Source organism: Petaurus breviceps, unplaced genomic scaffold, assembly GCF_028583685.1.
Source record: "Petaurus breviceps papuanus isolate PSGF00001 unplaced genomic scaffold, PetGlider_PUasm1.0 91133, whole genome shotgun sequence".
In the NCBI taxonomy this organism is placed as follows: domain Eukaryota; kingdom Metazoa; phylum Chordata; class Mammalia; order Diprotodontia; family Petauridae; genus Petaurus; species Petaurus breviceps.
In genome coordinates, this window is record NW_027187419.1 from 19,975,437 (window position 1) to 19,997,557 (window position 22,121).

Consider the following 22,121-nt stretch of genomic DNA (forward strand, 5'->3'; position numbering starts at 1 on the left):
TAATACAATCCCTTTTCTTGGTAAATTGAAATATTTGTATTTTTTATGAAAATTAAGTTCATAATATATGTATTTTTAAATATTTCAGGATCCTAGTTCTTGCCCTAAACACATATGCCAGGGGGGAAAAAAACAACAATAAGGCTTCAAGTTTAATTATATTTTTTTAATTGTAATTTTCTTACAATATGAAAAGAACTACCAGAGAACAAGTTACATAAGAAGGTTTCTACACTGACAACTCCATAAGCAGACTATCAAAGCACAGGACTCACTATTTCATTACATTTGTTTACACTTTAATTAACAATAGAGTGACTACCATGTGCAAGGCACTGTAGGAAACACAAAAGTGACAACCAGATAGTTGTAAATATCTTCACACTAGATGGCATCATAGGCAAACATTTATTGAAACTATTAACACAGTACAAAGAATACATAAAAACAAATAATTACAATAGATGGTCATTATAAAAATGGACATTATTACTTAAGTTTCAAAAAACAAATATAATTTAGCTTATAAGGAAGTGGTATTATTCTACCACCTCAGCATTATTTAGTTTTTTATGATGAACACACACATCAGCTATGTTCCTGAAATAGAATGACTTTACATACACCACAGATCACTAAAGAAATCCTTTTGTATATCACATTATTATAATGCAAAAAGCTACTTTCTAATAATTTTATCTGTTCTAAATTCAGATATTCACTTTAGAAGTTTTGAGAAAATGAGATGTTATCTGAAATCTCTTTAAAGACAAGAAAACATCACACCAAATATATATATAAATTCAACAGAGTCAAAACATTTAGATTAAATTCTTTTAAATATTATGCTATTAATCTGTTCCTCCTATTTGGGAAATTCTTCACCTCAGCTAGTCAGACAGTCTGTATTTTACAATAAAATTGTAAAAAGCACCCAAAAATGGCACCATAGTTATGACAAATTTTGGGGCCCCTGGTTCCCACATCTGTGACTACACTTATATAGTTTTCAAAGTTTCTACTAAAATAACCAAGTTCAATAATCCAAAAATGCTACATAATAGCAGTATGTCTATACGCTATCCTTATACTTTCAAGCACATAGTAATCATATCCTGTTTTTCCAACACAAAACATGCACACAAACATATACACACAAACTTTCAAGGAATCATGACTATAGCATATGAACACTGAGTACTTTAAGAAAACCAAGTAACTGATACCAAGGCAGAATTGTACATTAATTTGCTACCAAAAAGCCTTACAACACTTTCCTTTCTTTCAAAAGTCTTCAGTGGCTCATTACTGACGATTTTGAAGTCTGTTCCACACAAATCTGGATGTATGGATTCTTTTCATGAAAGAAATGTACGAACTGTACCTTTGATGATACCCCGGCAGATAGGGCATTTTCTTAGAGAAGGAGCACATTCTTTGCATACTACCAGATGACCACAAGGAATAAATACAATAGAAACTTCTTTGTCCATACAAACTTTACATGTTCTTTCTTCCTGTAATCTCCTAAGCTGTTCTTCCATAGGAAGACCTGGAAAGAAAAGAAATAATTTTAAACTAATTACAGCTCTCTTCCTCTTCATATGTCTAATTTCTGGTAAAAGTGAGTCAGGAAGAATAAAAGTGGAGAAAAGAGAATGAACAGCACCTAGAGACCCTTTTAAGTATTATAACAGATGCTTGATTATAACAGCTTTACCTGAAACATCTTCTGTTGGAATATACTTCATGTTCTTTTCCACTAGAAAAAAATATACAAACATCACCATACGAAACATCTTTTCCTCAAAATGAGAATATTCTGTCAGAATAATATATAACAACTGGAATAAACTAGACTCTGAGGGAATGTTATATTCATTATAATCAATTATAACTCAATTTTTTTTTTATCATTTAAGCATGTTCTATAAGAAATGGACTATCCTAGGTATAGAGGATTCAGGCATAGGTATGGCACAAACGCTGATCTCAAGGGCTTACCATCTAACTGGGAAATAAATGATACAAAGTGAAATGTTATATATGTAGAGGAGAGATTTGCACAAAATGCAGTGACAGATTTGAGAGTGGTGTGATCATTTTCAGCTATTAAATGAGGGACAGTAAGGTAAGATGGAAAACAGAATGGATTTCATTCTTCTTCCCTGTTATCCAGAAATGGATAAAAGCATGAGTAGGATGACAACATGGGATAGAAGAGTCAAAATTAACTAGAATGCAAAGTACAAGAAGACACAGGGCAACAGATTGTGAAACACCATTAAAAATAGGTTAAGATTATTTTTCCAAGAGATAATAAATGAAAATTTCTTGGAATAGAGGAGTAAAATGGTATTAAGAAGATTACATGACAAGTAGAATGGGTTAAAGAATAAACTGGACATAGGAAGACCAGTTAGGTAGCTATTAAAACAGTCCTTCTAGAGGAACAAGGATAGCTGGAAACTGTCAAGGTACAACAAAATTTGGCGACTATGGTATGGACAAGGAAAAGTCAAAGAAGCAAATGGAAGCTATAAACTCTGGTAAGCCTTATTCCAATTCCAAAAAAACTTCTAGAATATAGTTTGAAAGGAACAGTTAATGAATATCTAGATAAACAGTGATTTCAAAAGCTAGCACTAGTACGTAATAAACTAGGGTAAAGATGTGTGTGCATATATGAACACATTTTTATATATCTATGTCTAGATGCACATATATGCATGTGTATACATATATAAAGACTTATATGATATATATGAAAAATAGTTTATCTAGATTTTAGCAAAGTCTCAAACTATTCTTATGGGGAAAATGGAGAGATATGGTTAGATGACAATACAATTAGATGAATTTGGATGTGGCTAAATGACCAAACTCATAATCATTAGTAGCTCATGGCCAATATGTAAAGTATCTTCAGTGGAATGATCCAAGAGTAACCCTGTGCTTAGTCATATGCTAATACTTCACATTTTTATCAAAGACTTGTATGATGCAGAAGCAGAAGGGATTCAGAAACAGGATTCAAACAGCTCTTAGAAGACTAGAATACTGAGTTGAATCTAATAAAGTAGCATATAATGGGGATAAATTCTAAGTCTTATATTTGGATTTTTTTTTAAATCAACCTCACAAGGAGATTTAACCGGAAAAGATGAGTGTTTTAGTGTATTACAAGCTCAATATAAATCAACAGTATAATATAGTAGCCCTGAAAACTAATAAAATCTTAACTGTATAATATATTAAATGTATAATGAAGGGAAAGGCAGTCCTAAACTCTGACCTGATTAAAACACATCTGGATAATCATATCCAGTACTGGGCATCACAGTTTATAAGGACAATGAAAAGCCAAAGAACACATGAAGAAAGGACAATCAGAATGATGAACAGTTTTCAGATAAAGGAACTAAGGATAGTTTGGAAAATAGAAGGCCAGGGGCGGAGGAGGAGAGATGGGGAAGAGGACGGGAATGGGGAATAGGAACATGGTAGCTATCTTCCGAAATTAAAGGACTGTGACATGGAAGATGTATAAGACTTGTTCTACTTGGCCCCAAAAAGTAAAATTAAGGAAAGGGAAAATTCAGTCTTGATACAATGAAAATTTTCCTAACAATTAAGAGTTTTCCAGAAGTGGAACAGGTCTCCTTGGGACATAGTAAGTTCCCCCTAAATGGAAGTTTACTAACCAATAATCCCTTATTGGGTATGTAGTAGTGGGATTCTTATTGGATTGCATAAAATTCCAAGATTACTTCCAACTCAAGATTCTGTGATTTAGACTTCATGATTAAATTGAGATGATTGTGATAATTGACCACTCTGAGTTTCAATTTTCTAATCTGTAAATGAGGCATTTGGACTTGATGGCCTCCAAAGTCCCTTCCAAATCAAAAGATGATTTTACAGTGTCATCAACAGAAATCCAAAATAATTCAACAAATACTAAAAGCCTACTATTGCCTGCAATATAAATACTATGGATACAAAAATTGGGGGCGGGGGGGGGGAGTCAATCCTTGACCTCAAAGAATTATTACTAAGAGTTCATATGACAGATGTACAAATATACTAAAATGTAAAAGAGTATTAGGAGGGCAAAGGAAAGACTTAGCCAAAATATTCTAGGAAATTTTGGAGAAAGCAAGAAATTTTAACTGAGGGTACAATGAACCAGCAAAGGCCTCACATCACTTGAGCCAGGCCCCTAAAGGTAAAGATTAGAAAGGAAGAGGCATTCTAGGCATGGGAGACATTTCCATGAATACAGAAATGCAGGAAAGATTACAGGGCAAGTTCAGGGAATGGCCAGTAATTCAATTCAACTGGAACAGAGTGTCTGAATGGTAGTAATATAAAATTAGGATAGAAAGATAAAACTGGATCTGGGTTGATAAGGACCTTAAATGTTAGGCTAAGGAGTTTGAGTTTTATCCTATAAGTAATATGGAGACACTAAAAGTTATTGAATAGGGGAGTCATGGGATCAGAACTGTAAAAATAAATAATAATCACAGTTTTATGAAGGATAAACCAGAGATATGGGAGACACTAACAGCAGGGAAATTAAAACTATTAGAATACTCCAGGTGATCTAGGTATAAAGACTGATACTGTAAGCAATCTGGAAAGCAAGGAATAATTCACCTGTCAGATTTATGGAGAAGGGAAGATTTTATGACTAAACAAGAGTTACAGAACATTATAAAATGCAAAATGGATAATCTTTACATTAAATTGAAAAGTTTCTGTACAAACAAAGCCAATGTAACCAAGATTAAGAGGGAAGTGAAAAATTGGGAATTTTTATAACCAATGTCTCTGATAAAGGCCTCATTTCTAAAATATAGAGAATTGAGTCAAATCTATAAGAATACAAGTCATTCCCCAATTGATAAATGGTCAAAGGATATGAACAGTAAATTTTCAGAGATAGAAATTAAAGATATCTATAAGCATATGAAAAAATGCTCCAAATCACTAATGATTAGAGAAATGCAAATCAAAACAACTCTGAGGTAACCACATCTCACCAGTCAGATTGGCTAAGATCACAAAACAGGAAAATGACAAATGCTAAAGAGGATGTGGAAAAATTGGAACACTAATGCATTGTTGGTGGAGTTGTGAACTGGTTCAACCATTCTGGAGAGCAATCTGGAACTATTCTCAAAGGGTTAAAAATAATTGCATACCGTTTTGACCCAGTAATACCACTTATAGGGTTGTATCCCAAAAAGATCATAGAAGCAGGAGGAAGACCCACATGCACAAAAATATTTGTTGTGGCTGTTTTTGTGGTAGCAAAGAATTGGAAATTAAGGGGATGACCATCAATTGGGGAATGGCTAAACAAGTTGTCGTATACAAATGAAATGTAATACTATTGTGCTATAAGAAATGAGGAGCAGACGGACTTCATATTTACCTGGAGAGACTTTTACAAACTGATGCTGAATAAGAAGAGCAGAACCAGGAGATTTTGTACACAATTACAGACACAAAGCATGTGTGACAACTAACTTTGATAGACTGGACTCTTCTCAGCAAAGCAAGGTTATAAGACAACTCCAAAAGACTCATGATGGAAAGAGATGTCTACATTCTGAGAAAGAACTAGAAAGAACAGTTTGAAATCAGACTGAAGCAAACTACCTGCTCTTTCTTATTATTTGGTTTTGTTTCCTCTTTCCCATTGTTCATTCTATTGGTTACAATCCTTCTTTACAACCTAATGTCTAATGTGAAAGTATTTGCAGATCCTATACTTGATTACATGCCGCCATGGGCGGGGGGAGGGGGGGAGAAGGAAGAGGGGAAAATTTGAAACTCAGGGGATTGTGGAACTGAATCTTGTAAACTAAAAGTAAACAAACAAATTAATAAAGACAAGAAAAAGGAAAACTAAAAAAAAAAAAGACTACTCAAGTTGAGAGCATCAAATAGAAAAATCAGAGAGGGGGCGCAAAGATGAAGACTGTGGTTTTGGACATGTTAAGTTTTCAACATCTAGAGGTCACCCAGTTGAGATATCTTGTAGAAAGCTTAACTGTTTTCTGCATGGCCAGAGGAATGGATAAGACTATCAATAGTGGGAGTGTAGAAACAGAATAGGGCCAAAATCAAAACTGGAGAGTCACATTTTAGAGAGAGGAGACAGGTCAGTCAAAAAATTATGAGAACAAAATCAAACCAACAGAAGAAAGGTTATCAAAGAAGGGGTGAAAAATCAACAGGCTACAAACATCAAGCAAGGTGAAAACTAAAAAAGAAACAAAAACAAACCACATACATTAATTTGATACAGTGGTCATTAACTTCAGAAAAAACATTTTAGTTGAGAGAAAGGCAATTAAATTTTAGGAGTCTGATGAGTGAATAAGTAGTGAGGAAATATAGTGAGTATAGATTACAATTCAGCAATGAAAGGGAAAAGAAGAGCTTGAAGAAATAAGCAGTATCAATATATAATTTTTAAATTTTAAGTTCAAAGGAAAGAGAAATTTTAGGATATAGGAAAGGCAAACATGTCTTTTGTCAGAGGAGAAAGAGCCAGAAGAGGGGGAGAGAATGAAATGTGTAAAAACAAGTGAGGGTAACTGATGAAGGTCCTAGGGAATATATCAAGAAGAGCTAGTCAGTACCAATTTCTTTTTCTTCATCTTTAAGAAATATTAGTTACATAGGATGGCTCTCTGGGAGAAGGTAAGAAGTGCCAGGGAAAATTTCAGTGAGATAAAAGACAGCCCAAAATATATCAATAAAACTTGTTTTTTAAAAAAAGGCAAGGAACAAAGTTGCCTTTTCTTCTAATACTGGAAAGGAGGGAAAAAATGATGGGTAAAGAGATTTAAAAGAGGAGGAAAGAAGGGCTGTCAGAGAAGTGTACTTTGGATAGCTTCAATCTTTTAAAGGTGAACTTGAGACTAAGGTGGAACTGGGGACTTGAGAAGATGTAGAAATGCACTAGTCAATGTGATAAATAAAAAGACTGTCATGTAGCACTGAGGACAAATGATAAAGAATATAATTTGTGGTGGGACCCAATCAATAGAATTTCATGATTTCCTCAAATAGTGTTCATCTTTTTGGGAATAAGAACAGAGGAAGTAGATGCTGGGAAGGGATGAAGATTAGTAAGTAAACAGGAGTCAAAGGTAGAAAAGGAAGACTTTGGGGCAGCTAGGTGGTGCAGTGAATAGAGCACCAGTCCTGGAGTCAGGAGGACCTGAGTTCAAATCTGGCCTCAGACACTTAACACTTTCTAGCGGTGTGACCTTGGGAAAATCACTTAACCCCAATTGCCCTGCCTTCCCCCCTCCAAAAACGAAAGAAAGAAAGAAAGAAAGAAAGGAAGGAAGGAAGGAAGGAAGGAAGGAAGGAAGGAAGGAAGGAAGGAAGGAAGGAAGGAAGGAAGGAAGGAAGGAAGGAAGGAAGGAAGGAAGAAAGAAAGAAAGAAAGAAAGAAAGAAAGAAAGAAAGAAAGAAAGAAAGAAAGAAAGAAAGAGAAGACTTTACTGAAATTACTAATCAATGATATGGAAAAAGTAAGGCCACAAGCAAATTGATGGGTTCCAAAAATAGCAAAAGATCAAGACAACAAAGGTCATGATGAAAGGAAACAATAGATATAGAACAAGAAAAGGAACAGACATAGAAAATAAGAGACTGTTGTCAGAAAGTAAAAATTCTGAGTTTAAGATCTCAGACATGGGGTAGTTTTAAGGTTATGGTGAGGTCTAAACTATAACCACCCAAGTAGGTAAATGAGGCAGAAGGATTTGTTCAGAATCTGAGAAACTGAAGGACTTGTATAGGTATTAGGTATATCATTAGCTGGGAGAGTGAGGCCTATAAGGATAGTGGCTGGGAAAAAGGGGGATGGGAAGGGAAATAAGCATGGCAGTCAGGTAACAAAGGCATGGAGAAAGGTGGAAAATTATTCTGGAAATCAAGAAATCAGAAGAGCATGGGCTCAGCAGATCACAAACTTTCAAAGGATAAAAGGTGGTGTGATGGTGGCAGAACAATCTAGAAGTGGCAGTGTAGAACAAAGAATATACTAATCCTATCTATAGGCTCTTTTGAGATGGAGCAAAAAAAAAAAAAGAAGCAACCAGCACAGTAAAGGAAGAATGACTGAGGATGAAGGGCAACTTACTAATAGAACAGGGGTTTTTAAGTAGCAGGTGTAGAACAGAAAGGGGATAAGAATACTGCCATGACAACAAAAATGTCCACTGTTTTGCAAAAGAATGAACTCTTTCTTACATTATTTGTATTAACTGATATAAACCAATGAAAATACCTCTCAACAAATCCATCGCATTCCTAAAAGTTTCCCTACAAACTTACCAAATAAATTGTTATATAACACAGAATCAATTTCTTTGAGACAGTTTTTAAAAATACTGGCTGCAGCATTTCCTTTGACTAAAATGGTATCAATCAGTTCTCTTGCTTGTAGAGACGTCTGTGTTTTTTGTTTAATAACATCATGTTCCTGCTCATTAATCACACCCGATGTTAAGAGACTATCCAGGATAGGAAGTACACAGGTCAAATGCTGAAACAGAGCCATTCTATTCTTCCGAATTAATGTCAGGTCATCTTTATTGAAAAGAGAAAAAAATCACATCAGACTTAAAACTACCCAAATAATCTCATTTCAAAGTGTAGAATTCCTAGTGTGGGGATTCCTTTCATCAAGACAGTTGCAACCTGTGACCTGTAGCACAAAGAAATTAAATGACTTCTCTAGTGTCACAAAACTTGTATTGGGAACAGATTTGAACCTTAAACTCTGCTGCTTTTATTTACCTATACGTGCCTTTTTTAGTCTAAACCAGAGATGGGAACCTGCAGCCTCTCAAATATAGAATAATTTTAATAGTCTGTAATTTAAGTATCAATATAATAGGCACCCCCCAAAAAAAGACACATGATTTTATTTTAATGTCTCTACCATATACTACTTTCACAAATTAAGAAGGTTAACAGAACATTTTTAAATTTTAAAAAATCTTACATATTAGTATTCTTTCACATTTTTCTGATGTTACTACTATATTATGTCTGTTATATGCCATATTTATTTCCATTTATTTTTCAACTTCAAAAAAAAAGTTTTTTTAATAGTTACTTTCCTTGACAGGAAAAGGAAACCTTTTTCACACTCTTCAAAACCACTACAAAAACATTCATCTGGAATTGCTCTGCTTTGTGTGGCATGGGTACAAAATTACAGCAATCTATCATTTATATTTAATTGCAATTTCTACTCTTACCTTCCCAGTATATTGCACAATACTCAATTTCCAAACTGCACCCATTCCCTTAAGAAGCAATACTCTTCCCAACCAGCAAAATTTATCAATCTAATTTTTATGATGAGATTTTTTTAAATATTTGGAAAAAGTTTAAGAAATGAAAATCATGAAAAGAATTCAGGATCCTAAGGAAAAGAAGCTTCATAGTACAAAAATGTCATAAAAAATGGTGCTCAGAGTTCAATAACAATTTAAGAAACCACAGAACGTCAAGAGATGGAAGAAACTTCAGCACTTGTCTAAGCCAACCTATATCTGAACAAGAATTCTCTCTATAACAAGCTCAAATGGTCATTTCATCTCTGCTTGAAGATCTTTATAAGGAAAACACTACCCCCTTCCAAGGCAACTAAAAATTGCTTTGTTGGTCAATAAAAATTTATTAAGCATCTACTATGTTCCAGGTATTGTGTGAAGCGAAGATACAAAAAAAAAAGAAAAAAAAAGCAAAAGACAGTCCCTGCTCCCAAGGAGTTCACAGTGTAAAACTGTAATAAAATTTTACCTAATATCAAGTCTAAATTCATCTCTCTGTAACTTTCCTTCATTGTTCCTCGTTCTGTCTTTTGGGAATAAACAAGTCTAATCCCTTTGCCACAGGACAGCCTTTCAAAATACTTGAAAGATCACTATCACATCCCCCAAAAGTCTTCTTTTCTCTAGACTACATCCCTCAGCTGATTGTCATAAAGCATGAACTCATTATCCTAGTTGTCATCAGGATGCTCATCAATGTCATTCCTGAAAAGTAGCTACCAGAACTGAACACAGTATCACAAATGTAGTCTGACCAAGGCAAAGTACAATGTGACTATCACTTCTCTAATCTAGGAACATGATGCCTCTATGGTCTAACAAAGCATTAAAAAGGGCAGTAAGCAGTAAAAGCTGAGATTTGAACCAAGATCATATGTGATCCATTCTAGGAGGAAACAATTCTAGGAAAGTTAAAATAATTTCAATTTTTCTTTAAAGGAAGTATCCATGTGACTTTAAGGCGTGATTTTTTTTGGTTCTCTCAAATTAAGCAGAAGTTTGGTTTTTTTTTCAGCTAAATGCCATTAGCAACTCTCTGAAATAATATACCTAATTCCTTTAAAATTGCTTTGCTAGCATGAGATGATCACGTGAGGTAACAGATATAAATATAACTTGAAAAGTAAAATGCAGTAAAAAAAAATATATATATATACATATATATAAATAAATAAATGAAATAGTCATTCAAGATGTTACTTAAAAAGGCCCCCCCTCCCTCCACTAGGAACCCCTTACTAATCTTACCCTATATTCTAATCACTATAAATTCTCTGTATAACATTTCTCGTTTTATTTTGCACTTAAGGCTCTTTTGTAGTGTTCTTGTTCATCTGCACAAAATTTTTTTCTTACCAACTATTCTGTAGGCTCTTAGAGATAGGTACTTTATCTTTAATGGTCTCTTATCTCTTTGGGAACAGTGTGGGAGAGCTGAAAGAGCCATTAGATCTGGATTTCGTCAAAGACCCATTCAAATATGATCTCTGCTACTTACAACTAGTGTGTAACCTTGAGTAAGTCAATTAAGCCTCTCTAACCCTTCATTTCCTTATCGTAAAATAAGGAAAACTAAACTACAATATCTCTAGTTCATCGTCCTATTCTCTATCTTCATCCTATTAGAAATCATCTGAATATTTGTAATACTTTGTCTAATTTCCAATCTGGCCTCAGACTCTTACTACCTATTGTGATTCTGGGCAAGTCACCGTCTGACTCAATTCCATCTATAAAAAATGTGACAAACAACTAACACCTCCCAGGGTTATCGTGAGGCCTAAATAATTAGATAATAAATAATTATCTAAATTATCTAAAAAATAATTATCTAAATAATTAGATAATAAAGATTATAATTGTAAAGAGTTCAGCACAGTGCCTGGCACACAGTAAGCATTTTTCATTCATGCACATGTGTACACAAAAATATGTGTGCATGTACATGTGTGTAAACATATATACATGTACACATATATACACATACACAGTATACATAAACATGCATATACATATGTTTTAGCTTTTATCATTATCACTATTATTATTCCCTTCAGCTCTGATAAGCCTTCTCCTTTATCTTAGACAGAACCAGACCTCCATGTCACAGCCACTTCCTGCAATCTCAACACCATGTCCACCCCCCTCCCTCTTTTCAGTACTGCCTTATGTGATATATTCATCCATTTGAATATAAACTCCATGAGTTCAAAGACAACCTTACATGCTCTTTGGGGTGGGTATCTTTTGGAACTTAGCACAATATCTAGCACAGAGTAAATGCTTAATGTATATAGGTTCCATCCATCAATCTCCAAGGTCCCTTCTAGCTGTAAATCCTATAATTCCTGACAATACAGTATAGTACTCTACACCAGAGATGACCTCTCAAGTGCAGCAGAAACTGGGTTAAAATATAATTAGGAAATGTTTAACAAAATAAATAAAAATACAATAAAGCATAATGTTAACTTGTAGTTTTCTAAATCAATAAGTTGCCCTCTGGGATCCATTACTACTGAATTAAACGCCGCTACTCTACACAAATGCTTATAAAATAAAAAGGGCCAAAGTCAATTACAATTTCTTTAACACAACTGTGACAGAAGGTAATGAACAACAGTATCATAGGAGCAGAACAAAAATTAATAACCTCATTTCATTATTTAAAACATAATTTTTCAAGAAAAGGCATTTACAAGTATTAGTAAGGAAAGGAGTGCTACAAAGCTCAAGAAAACTACTTTTCCAAACATTAGGAGATTAAATTCTACATTAATGGTATGAACTACAGATTGACTGCATGTGACTAAATATCCAATACACACCTGATGCCATTTCTTCAGTTTGTCTCTCTTTTTCCTCCTTCCTTTTTTCATCTTCTGCATTGAGGAGATCTGATACAACCTCATTGACTGTTTTATAATTTTCTCCAGTTGTTAAGATTTTACTCTGAACAATCTGTTTTACCAGATTTCTATTGAAGCCCATTTCCAAAGCAGATTTAATTACTGGAGTGTTCATCATGACTGCATCTTCAGAATTATTTTCTCCAGGTCCAAAATGAATAACTGTTTGAAAATAACATATATAAGAATAAATTTTAAATTAGAGATTCATAGATTAGTTTATAGATTCATATATACAGTCATACTACTATACTATATATACCATAGATCAAACTACTATGAAAATGAAAATACAAACCACAACAGGCAAAGTGGTAAAGGGGAAAGAACACTTGACCTGAAGTCAGACGACCTGGGTTTGAGTCTCAGCTCTGCCACTCTAGCTACTTCACCTTGGTAAGTCACAATCACTTTGATTTTAAGATCTTCATCTTCAAAATGGGGATATCATCTGCCTTGCTTATACTGTTTTGAGGATGAGAGAAATCATCTATATGAAGGCACTCAGTGAACTATAAAAACTCTATGAAAGTATAAAGTATTATTTCATAATATATTTCTAATCTTACTCATTCAACATATATCTAATATCTATTATGTGCAAACCCTATACTAGGAGCTTATTAAAGGCTTGGTAAAACATCTCTCTGCTCAATGACCTTACAAACTATAGGAAGAAATAAGGCATGGAAGTAAAACTATAATCCAGACAGAATCTGTTAAAGAGGAACTTGAACAAAGATCAGTGGAAGTTCAGAGAAAGAAGAGAATGTGCTTCTAGGTAAAGCAAAGGCAGGAAGCATATATATGGATGTGTCTGGGGAATAGAGCTCATCCAGTGTGATTGGAACATAAGGTACTTACAGATGGCTGTTATATATAGTCTGAATTAGAATGGCAGAAGTGGGAATGGAAAAGAAGGGGCAAGATTAGATGTGGATGGGCAAAGGAGAGGAAGAAGGTAGAAAATAACTAAGTTTCTATCTCAAATGATGATTAGAATAGTGCTTTCCACCAACAAAAATAGAGCAATCAAGAATAAAAGAGGTTATGGAGGGAAGATGAACTTGATATTTGGATAAGTTGAATTTGATCTAGCTAGATATCCAATTGGATATGACCAGCAGTTAGATGCGGAGGTCTGAAGAAAGAATGGGCTAGAGAAAAACATCTGTGAATCAACTGTATTAGCAAAAAGGCATTATAGCATAACAAAGTCAGTCGACCTTGAAAAGACTGACTAGAATGGAGCTGGCATATTTACTATATAAACATGGCTAAGTCATTTATCTTCTCTAGGTCACAGTTTCCTCATCTATAAAATGGGGGATAGTACTACTGCATGTTACCTTCCTCAAAGTTTATAGGATTATTGATTTAAGAGCCAGAAGGGAACTTTGAGGACATCTAGTCCTACCTTGTCTTTTTAAATTAGGGCAGGAAACTGAGGCCAAGAGAAAGTGATTTGCCCAAGGCAATACACAAAGTAAGAGTTGGGAATGTGAACAAACACTATTGTAGGAAGGACATTGTAAATCTTAAAGTAGCATAGAAATTTTGTCTTCAGGTGGTAGCTAAACCATAACAGAAGATATTACCATAAGAGAAAAAAAGAGAGGGGAAGAGATAGAGAGAAGGAAGGAGAGAGAAGAGGAGAGGGGAAGAGAAGTGAAAGCGATGGAGGGGAGAGGAAGATGGAGGGGGGAGAAAAAATGAACACCTGAACATTCTGAAGAATACCAACATTTATGGAATAGGAAGAGGGAGACAATTCAACAACAGAGATTAAGGACAGAATAATGAGACAGGAGAGCCAAATCAGAATACTAGAGCTCCACAGAAGTCAAAGAAAGGATGGAGAACAGAGTAAAATACTGCAGAGCTTTTTAGGTAAAGAAGACCAAGGACTGAGAACAAAAACTCTGAATTTAGTGATCAGTTGTTTGACAGTGAGTTTGGAGATTAGAGAAAGATTCTTTTATAAAGCCAAGCAAAAACTAGATTGTAAGGGGGGAAGTAGTTAAGAAATAGAGGCATTAGACAGAAACTACTTTCAATAAATTTAGTGCTAAAACAAAACAAAGGATATCCTGCCAAGAAAGTCACCTGAACAATGAACAGGCCTCCCAGTTCCCACATATCTAATCTAGCAAATCCCTAAAGAATGTACCATCTCAAATACTAGCCAAGAAATCCAATGAGAAACTACAATAAGTGACTTCTTCCACTCCAGAAATGCAAACTCAGTTATGACCCTCCAGCAAAATTAGCACCAGTGCAGGGCTAACTTCTACTACGTATGAGCAAAGAAACATGTGACCAACAGGTGAACAGGGAGGCACCACCACCCCAGTACAAGCAAGAAAGGAAGCCTACCCTCCAGAGGTAATAAAAATGGACAATAAAACTGCTCCCCTAAGATGCCAGAAGGTAAAGTAAAAAGAGAGAACCCACCAATCACTTCCTAAAAGGAACCATTCTAAAGGAAAAATATCAGAATTGTCATATCCAAAAACCAGAGCTCTCGGGACAAAGAATGCTACAAAGATCCTGAAAGGTGTTGGAAGTCCTGAGGAATTACAGTCAAGATTGAATTAAACAACACCTGATAGCTTCTCCTAAAAATCAGAAACCACCTTGGAATACAATATTCCAAAAAAACCAAAAGATATAGGTTTGCAGCTGAGAACTTTTTGCCCTGTAAGGACTACCAGCAGAAGCCCAGAAAGTTAAAAAAAAAATAATAACCTTTAATGAAATAGAAGGCTTTCAAGCATTTCTGATGAAAAGAGCAAACCTGAATCTGAGATAAGATAGGTAATAATACCCAGGAAGGGAACAATCACAATGGAAGCAAACTTCTTGATCCCAAAAGACTGATTAAAAGCAGAGATAAACAAAAATAATGAGAATCTAGGAGAAGGGGAGGAATTGATTTAGCTGGAACAATCCACCAGCAAGGTCCCACCCCAGCAACCCAACTCCCAGCACAAGTCACCAGTTAGGCCTTGATCCCACTGCTGACCAGTATTGAAGTCCCACCTCAGGGTTGGCCAACAGGAAGAGCAGAGATACTGTTTCCATAGCAACCCAGCAGTAGAGCCCTACCCTTGGAGCAAGCCAGCAGCTAAACCCCATACCCATGGGAGGTCAACAGGGAGGCTCACCATCCCACCCCCCAGTACAAGCCAGAAGGGGAAGCCTACCCTCCAGAGGAAGCAAGCAGCTAAATCCTGAAATCCAGTGAAATCCAGTAGTAAGACCCAGAGCACCAGCACAAAAATCTTGTGACAGTGCAGAACCAGAGCCCATGAAAAAAACAAGTCACCAAAAAAGGCAGAAAAAAATGTGCAAAAAAAAAAAAGGAGTTTGCCTACAGAAGTTCTAATAGTAACAGGGAGGTTCAAGGCATAAACTTAGAAGAGGACAAAAGTGTCACAAAATGGCTACATGTGAAGCCTCAAAGAAAAATCCAATTTGGTCTCAGACCCAAAAAGAATTCCTGGAAGTGTTTAAAAAGGATTTCAGAAAGCAAATTTGAGAAGTAGAAGAAAAATTGGGAAAAGAAATGAGATTAATGCTAGAGAATTGTGAAAAAAAAAGTCAATAGCATGTGAAAAGATATACAAAAATTCACCAAAGAAATAACTCCCTAAAAAAATAAAACTGGCCAAATGAAAAGGAAGTACAAAAGCTCAATGAAGAAAATAATTCCTTGAAAATCAGAACTGAACAAGTGGAAAGTAATGATTCTATGAGACATCAACATATGATAAAACAAAATCAAAAAAGTAAAAGAAGAAAATGTGAAATGTCTATTGGAAAAACAAGTGACCTAAAAAATAAATCCAGGAGAGATAATATATGAATTACTGGACTACTTGAAAGCAATGATTAAAAAGAAAAAAAAAAGTCTGGACATCTTTCAAGATATTATCAAAGAAAAATGCCCTGATACTGGTTCTAATAAACCAGAGGGCAAAACAGAAATTTGAAGAATCCACTGATCACTGCTTGAAAGAGATCCCGAAATTAAAACACCCATGAACATCATAATCATAGCCAAATTCTAGAGCTCACAGATCAAGGAGAAAATACTGCAAGCAACCAAAAAGAAACAACTCAAATATCATGCAGCTACAATCAGGATTACACAGGATTTGGCAGCTTCCACATTAAATAACAAGAGGGCTTGGAATATGATACTCCAGAAGGCAAAGGAATTAGGATTACAACCAAGAATCACCTACCCCTGGAGCAAGGCAGCAGCTAAACTCCATACCCAGGGGAGGTCAAAAGGGAGGCAACACCCCTCCTCACTCCCCTAATCCCACCACCCCCACAAGCCAGAAGGAAATCTTTCAGGGGGAAAAAAGGATATTTAACAAAATAGGACTTTCAAGCATTTCTAATTAAAAGACCAGAACTGAATAAAAAATGTAACCTCCAAATACAAGACTCAAGGGAAACATAAAAAGGTAAAAAAGAAAGAGAAAACATAAGAAATTCAATAAGGTTAAACTGTTTATAGTTCTATATGGCAAGATAATATTTGTAACTCTTAACTTTATAGGAGAAATTAGATGGAGTATATATATACAGGCAGAGAGCGTGAATATAAGATGACTTTAATGGGGCGATACCCAGGAAAACAAAATGAGAAAGAAAACTGCACTGGAAGGAGGGTGGAGATTGAATGGGGTAAATTATCCCACACGAAAGAGCTATTAAAATGGAAAGGAAGATGGGGGTGGGGGAGGGGTGGCAGGCAAAGTTTAAACCTTACTCTCATCAAAATTCACTCAAAGAGAGGATAATATACACATTCAGTTGGATATAGAAATCTATCTTACCCTCTAAGGAATTAAAAAGGGATGAGAATAATGGGGGGTGGGGGTTGGAGACAGATAAAAGGGAAGGCATATTGGGGAAGGTGGTTATCAGAAGTAAAACACTTGTGAGGAAGGAAAGGGTAGTGGGTAAGACAGAGGGGAGGATAAATAAGCAAAAGACAGAATGAAGCAAAATAGTAACCATAACTGTAAGTGTGAATGGGATAAATGCACCCATAAAACAGAAGCAGATAGCAGAACAGACTAAAAACCAGAATCCTACAATATGTTATTGACAAGAAACACATCTGAAGCAGAGAGATACACATAGGGTAAAGGGGCTGGAGCAGAATGTTATGCTTTGGCTGAAGCAAAGAAAGCAGAGGAATCAATAATGATCTCAGAGAAAGCAAAAACAAAAATAGATCTAACTGAAAGAGGTAAAGGAAGAAACTATCTTGCTGAAAGATACCAGACAATGAAGTCACATCAATACGAAACACATATGCACCAAATGGTACAGCATCTAAATTTTTTAAAAAGTTGAGTAAGTTATAGAAGGAAACAGAAAATAAAACTATACTAGTGTGGAACCTCAACTTTTCCCTCTCAGAACTAGATAAATCTGACCAAAAAATAAACAAGAAGAAGTTAAGAAAAGTGAATAAAATTCTAGAAAAGTTAGACATGATGGATCTCAGGAAAAAAAGTGAATATGAATAGAAAAGAATATACCTTTTTCTCAGAACCTACACAAAAATTGATCATGTAGTAGGATATAAAAATTTCATAACCAAAAGCAGAAAAGCCTATAGTAAAAGCATCCTTTTCAGATCATAATGCAACAAAAATTACATTCAATAATGAACAACGGAAAAGAGATTAAAAATTAATTGAAAATTAAATAATCTAATCCTAAAAAACAAGTGGGTCAAAGAACAAATCATAGAAATAATTAATTGATGATTTCATTAAAGAAAATGACAACAATGAGACAACATGCAAAATTTATGGGATGTAGGCAAAGCACTACTTAGGGGAAAATTTCTATTTCTAATTGCTTACATCAATAAAATTTTTAAAAAGTAGATCAATGAAATATATCATATATTAACCAAATTTACATCCTGATAATATGTGCCAAATCAGCAGAAGCTACAAAGACAATGATATGAAAATCTCAGACAAGTTCCAGACATCCACATAATACCAAAAGGTACTGATAATTTTGAGACAATGTGCACATATCAACTTTAAAGTCTTACTGGCAATTCTGAAATGATTTGGCTATGTTAATAAATTAACTCCAGATAAGAATTAATATTTCCCTCCATCAAAAGAAAACCTATAAAAACGAGACCTCAAATTCCTATACCACTCCCCCTCCTTCACCTCCACCCCCACCCCCAAGCATTCTTCCGTGTTCCATGGAGTCCATGCTGCCAAGTGCTCCCTATTCTAATCCATGGTTATGTGAGTGATTGAGCCTTTCTGCCTTCTCCATCTTCCTCCTGGCAGGCAATGCCTGCCTTCCTTCACCATTCCATCCCATTCCCAAACCATAACCCTTTCATTGTTTGTCTCTGCTTTTATGTGCTTTGTGCCCCCCATGCCCTATGTGCTTATTATTAAAGTATGTTTGCAGCCCCACTTCCCTGCCATTGTGGACTTCCACAGCGAATACCCAAGGAACTGGACATTTCTGCCCCCATTTCATAAATTATCAATTCACTCATGAAGTAAATAACAATGAAAATAATGATGATAGCAACAATAGCTAGCATTTATATTAATACTTACTATTCTTACCATGTACCAGGCTTTGTGATAAGTGCTTTACAAATATAATCTCATTTGATCCTCACAACAATCCTGAGAGGGAGGTCCTATTATTACCCCCATTTGACAGACGAAATTTTGGGTAACAGAGGTTAAGTGACTTGCCCAAGGTCATACTCTGATTCTGAACCCATATCCTCTTACTCCAAATCTACTGTTCTGCTATAAGACATTGTCTTAGGGAGAACTCATTTAAGATACCTAAAGCATCTTAGTAAAAGAGAAGGCAAAGTCATCTGCTAAGAGTAAGGGAAGGAGCAAGTAAGTTCAAGAACCTGAGGAAAGTGGAAAAGAATCCTCAGTGTCCAAAATTTAATTTTTAAAGTGTCCAAAATTTAATTTTTAATGTATTATTTAAAACAGACATGGTTAGAGGCAGATTTCTAAAATAAGTGCAAAGAAAAATTCCTATCCTTGCCTTCAAAATACAAAATATATGGTATCTTATGTGATTCTTTATATAACTTTGTAAAAAGTGAAAATTCATTTTGGCAATCACTATCTCCTCTAAAATAACTTATTCCTTTCCTTAATTTGTCTATACCAGTAAGCTGAAACTTAGCTAACAATACAAAATAATTGATGATATCTTTGTATATTTGTGTTTTGTCTCCCCAACTACAATGTAAGTAGTCTGGGGGCCAGGTCAAGTGTCTCATACTTCTCTGGATCTACCCTATCAAAGAACCTGGTACCATATACATAATATAGTATGTAATCAAAACTCCACCCCTGATTCATCTTTTTTTTTTAAATTAATTTCACAACTCTTGTTACATACTTTCATTATTATTTTTTTCTAGCCATTTCTTATATAAATTCAAAATATCATTTCACATACTTGGTAGATCAGCACTTTCATCCCCTGGAACATCTGAAGTTGACAACAGCTACAGAAGAGAAGACAGAATAGGAAACAATGTAAATTTCAAATTATTTGCAAATAGAAAAAATGATAAGAATTTAGTACCTAAACAATCACATCAAAATTTTGACAAAACCTATAAAAGCATGTGAAGTCTGAGCTAATAAAACTTAAACCACACTAAAACTTTTGAGAAATTGCCTATTTATAAGTCTATGTATATGTCTCAGATAACAAATGCTGAATTCTAGTATATGATCCCATTTACAGCTGCTTTTAACTAACCCAATTATAGGCAGGGCAAGGGATAAGAATAAATACCCTACAGAGAAAAAAGGATTGGAGGGGTGAGGAGAGGGGCCTCTCTAGTTTTAGAAAAGCATGAAATTGGCTAAAAGTAAAAGTGTAAGAATATTTTCCATTAAGCTTAGCAAATCTTATTTAACTGGCTTATATTATATAGCTTCCAAAAAACTTACTCTGATGCGTGGGGTAGCATAGGGCATGATCCTGCATACTCAAAGGCTATGCCAATGGAAAAAAAGCTCTGGAGGGTTCCAGTTAAGAAAGCCTTCTAATTTCTCTCAAAAGTTAGATTTTGAGTCATCTAGGAATCAACCAATGTATGGAAAAAAGTAACTACCAGGTGGATGAATATTTTTGACACAAAAAATGACAACTCTACTTAAGGTATGAAGGTCTATCTTCCTTTCACGAGGAAAGTATACTCATGTTAATGAAAGCATCCATCCAGCAATGCATTCTTTAAATCATACACTCATTTGGACCAACACTTCAACTCTGTGGCAAAGTTTTCAACTCCTCCCACCAAATCAGCCTTTAAATATCAAGGATATCATGTACCACTCAAACTATATTTGCTACTAAGACTACTTCATTTCCCAATTTTACAGGTCCTTTATAATAAACTTTTAGGTCACGGTTCATAGCAATTAATCACCAATAATAGGCTGTCAGACTACTTATATTCACTGTGCATCTTGCCCTTTGCCTACTACATAACTTGCACTCTTATTTTTATGAATTTGTGGTACCTCATAGTACCACTGTTACCGATGCATTTTTGTGGGAATAAAGAGTTTAGAAGAGTTAAGTTCTGTGTGATTCAGTCTAATCTCCTGCTCCTACAATTCAATTGTGGGCCCAGCTCAATGACCATCTACAGCATTTCTCTGAATTATAAATAATAACTGATTCAGTGGGCTGCCTTTCCAATTATCTGTCACCTGGAGAAATATGAAATTTTCATTCACTTGGTTTTTCCAGTGAAGATAGTTAAAATGATATCCTAATTTCTTATGTATTCATGAAGGAAGCTTTGCATGTTCTAAGGGCTCAAAGCACAAATGTAATAATATTGATTTTTTTCTCTAAAAAATATTAAATAATATATTTTCACAATCATTAATTAAGAATTATTGACTATTTATTAGTCCAGGTAATTACAGTAACTCCTTTTTACCTGTTCGAGGAGATGAGGGTACCTAGCTTGAACTTGATCAACAAACTCTTGTCCTTTCATTCGTATCAAATATTCACACCTAAAAGATTAACAGAAAAGAACATTTTAAAATTTTGTTCCACCGTTTTGTATGTTAAAAAATAAAAAGATATGATTCTTCTAAACAATTTACTTCTTAGGTCTAACTTGGATCTTTAAAAGGAAGCATTAAGTGTTTTTGCTTGATCATATAAAAGAATCTCTAATCTCCAAGCTCACTATTAAACAACTAATCACTAAATTCAGTGTTTCAGACAACCAATAGTATATGATATGTATTATGAGGTTATGTTTCACTTAAAATGATGAAATCTCAAGTATTTAGTATTTACTTCCAGGCAAAAATTCAGGAATGACATCTATAAGCTGGAGAGATTCCAAAGAGCAGTCAAGGACTTCCAGGAGCCGAGATGGTAGAGTAAACAGTAACTCTCCCATACTCACCTCCAAACCACCACAAAATATTACCCCAAACAAATCTTGGAATGGCAGAACCAGCAAAAAGAGAGAGTGAAACAATCTTTGAACCCAAGAATCTTGAAAGATCAGCAGTAAAAGTCTATCTCACATGAGTAAATGGGGAATGCAGTCCAGGACAGGCAGCATCTCAGCAATGCCCACTCAGCAAACCAGCATCAGATGCTGAGCCCCCATGCAGTGGAGTAGGTAATGCCAATCCCAGGACCCCCACATGCCTCACAATAAGCAGGGGAACTGGCAGACTCCAGCTTTGAGAAGCAACATTGCTTCATCTTAGCAAAGAGGCAAACTCCAG

The 22,121-nt window shown here is 35.0% G+C and overlaps 1 protein-coding gene across 3 annotated transcripts in view; it reads right to left on the reverse strand.

Annotated features, from left to right (window-relative positions):
• Positions 1–151: 151 nt before the first annotated feature.
• Positions 152–22,121, reverse strand: part of LOC138155104 (baculoviral IAP repeat-containing protein 2-like) — a 34,661-nt gene continuing 12,691 nt past the window's right edge. Inside the window, exons 4-9 of one of the 3 annotated variants that reach the window (XM_069080155.1) lie at positions 21,308–21,386; positions 19,801–19,849; positions 12,208–12,450; positions 8,370–8,624; positions 1,721–1,762; positions 152–1,552 (exon numbers count right to left, since the gene is read on the reverse strand). In XM_069080155.1, coding sequence (XP_068936256.1) covers positions 1,359–1,552; positions 1,721–1,762; positions 8,370–8,624; positions 12,208–12,450; positions 19,801–19,849; positions 21,308–21,386 — 862 coding nt within the window. In that variant the 3' untranslated portion in view covers positions 152–1,358. The remainder of the gene's footprint in view (positions 1,553–1,720; positions 1,763–8,369; positions 8,625–12,207; positions 12,451–19,800; positions 19,850–21,307; positions 21,387–22,121) is intronic. The other 2 variants (XM_069080156.1, XM_069080157.1) reach the window with 2 other exon arrangements.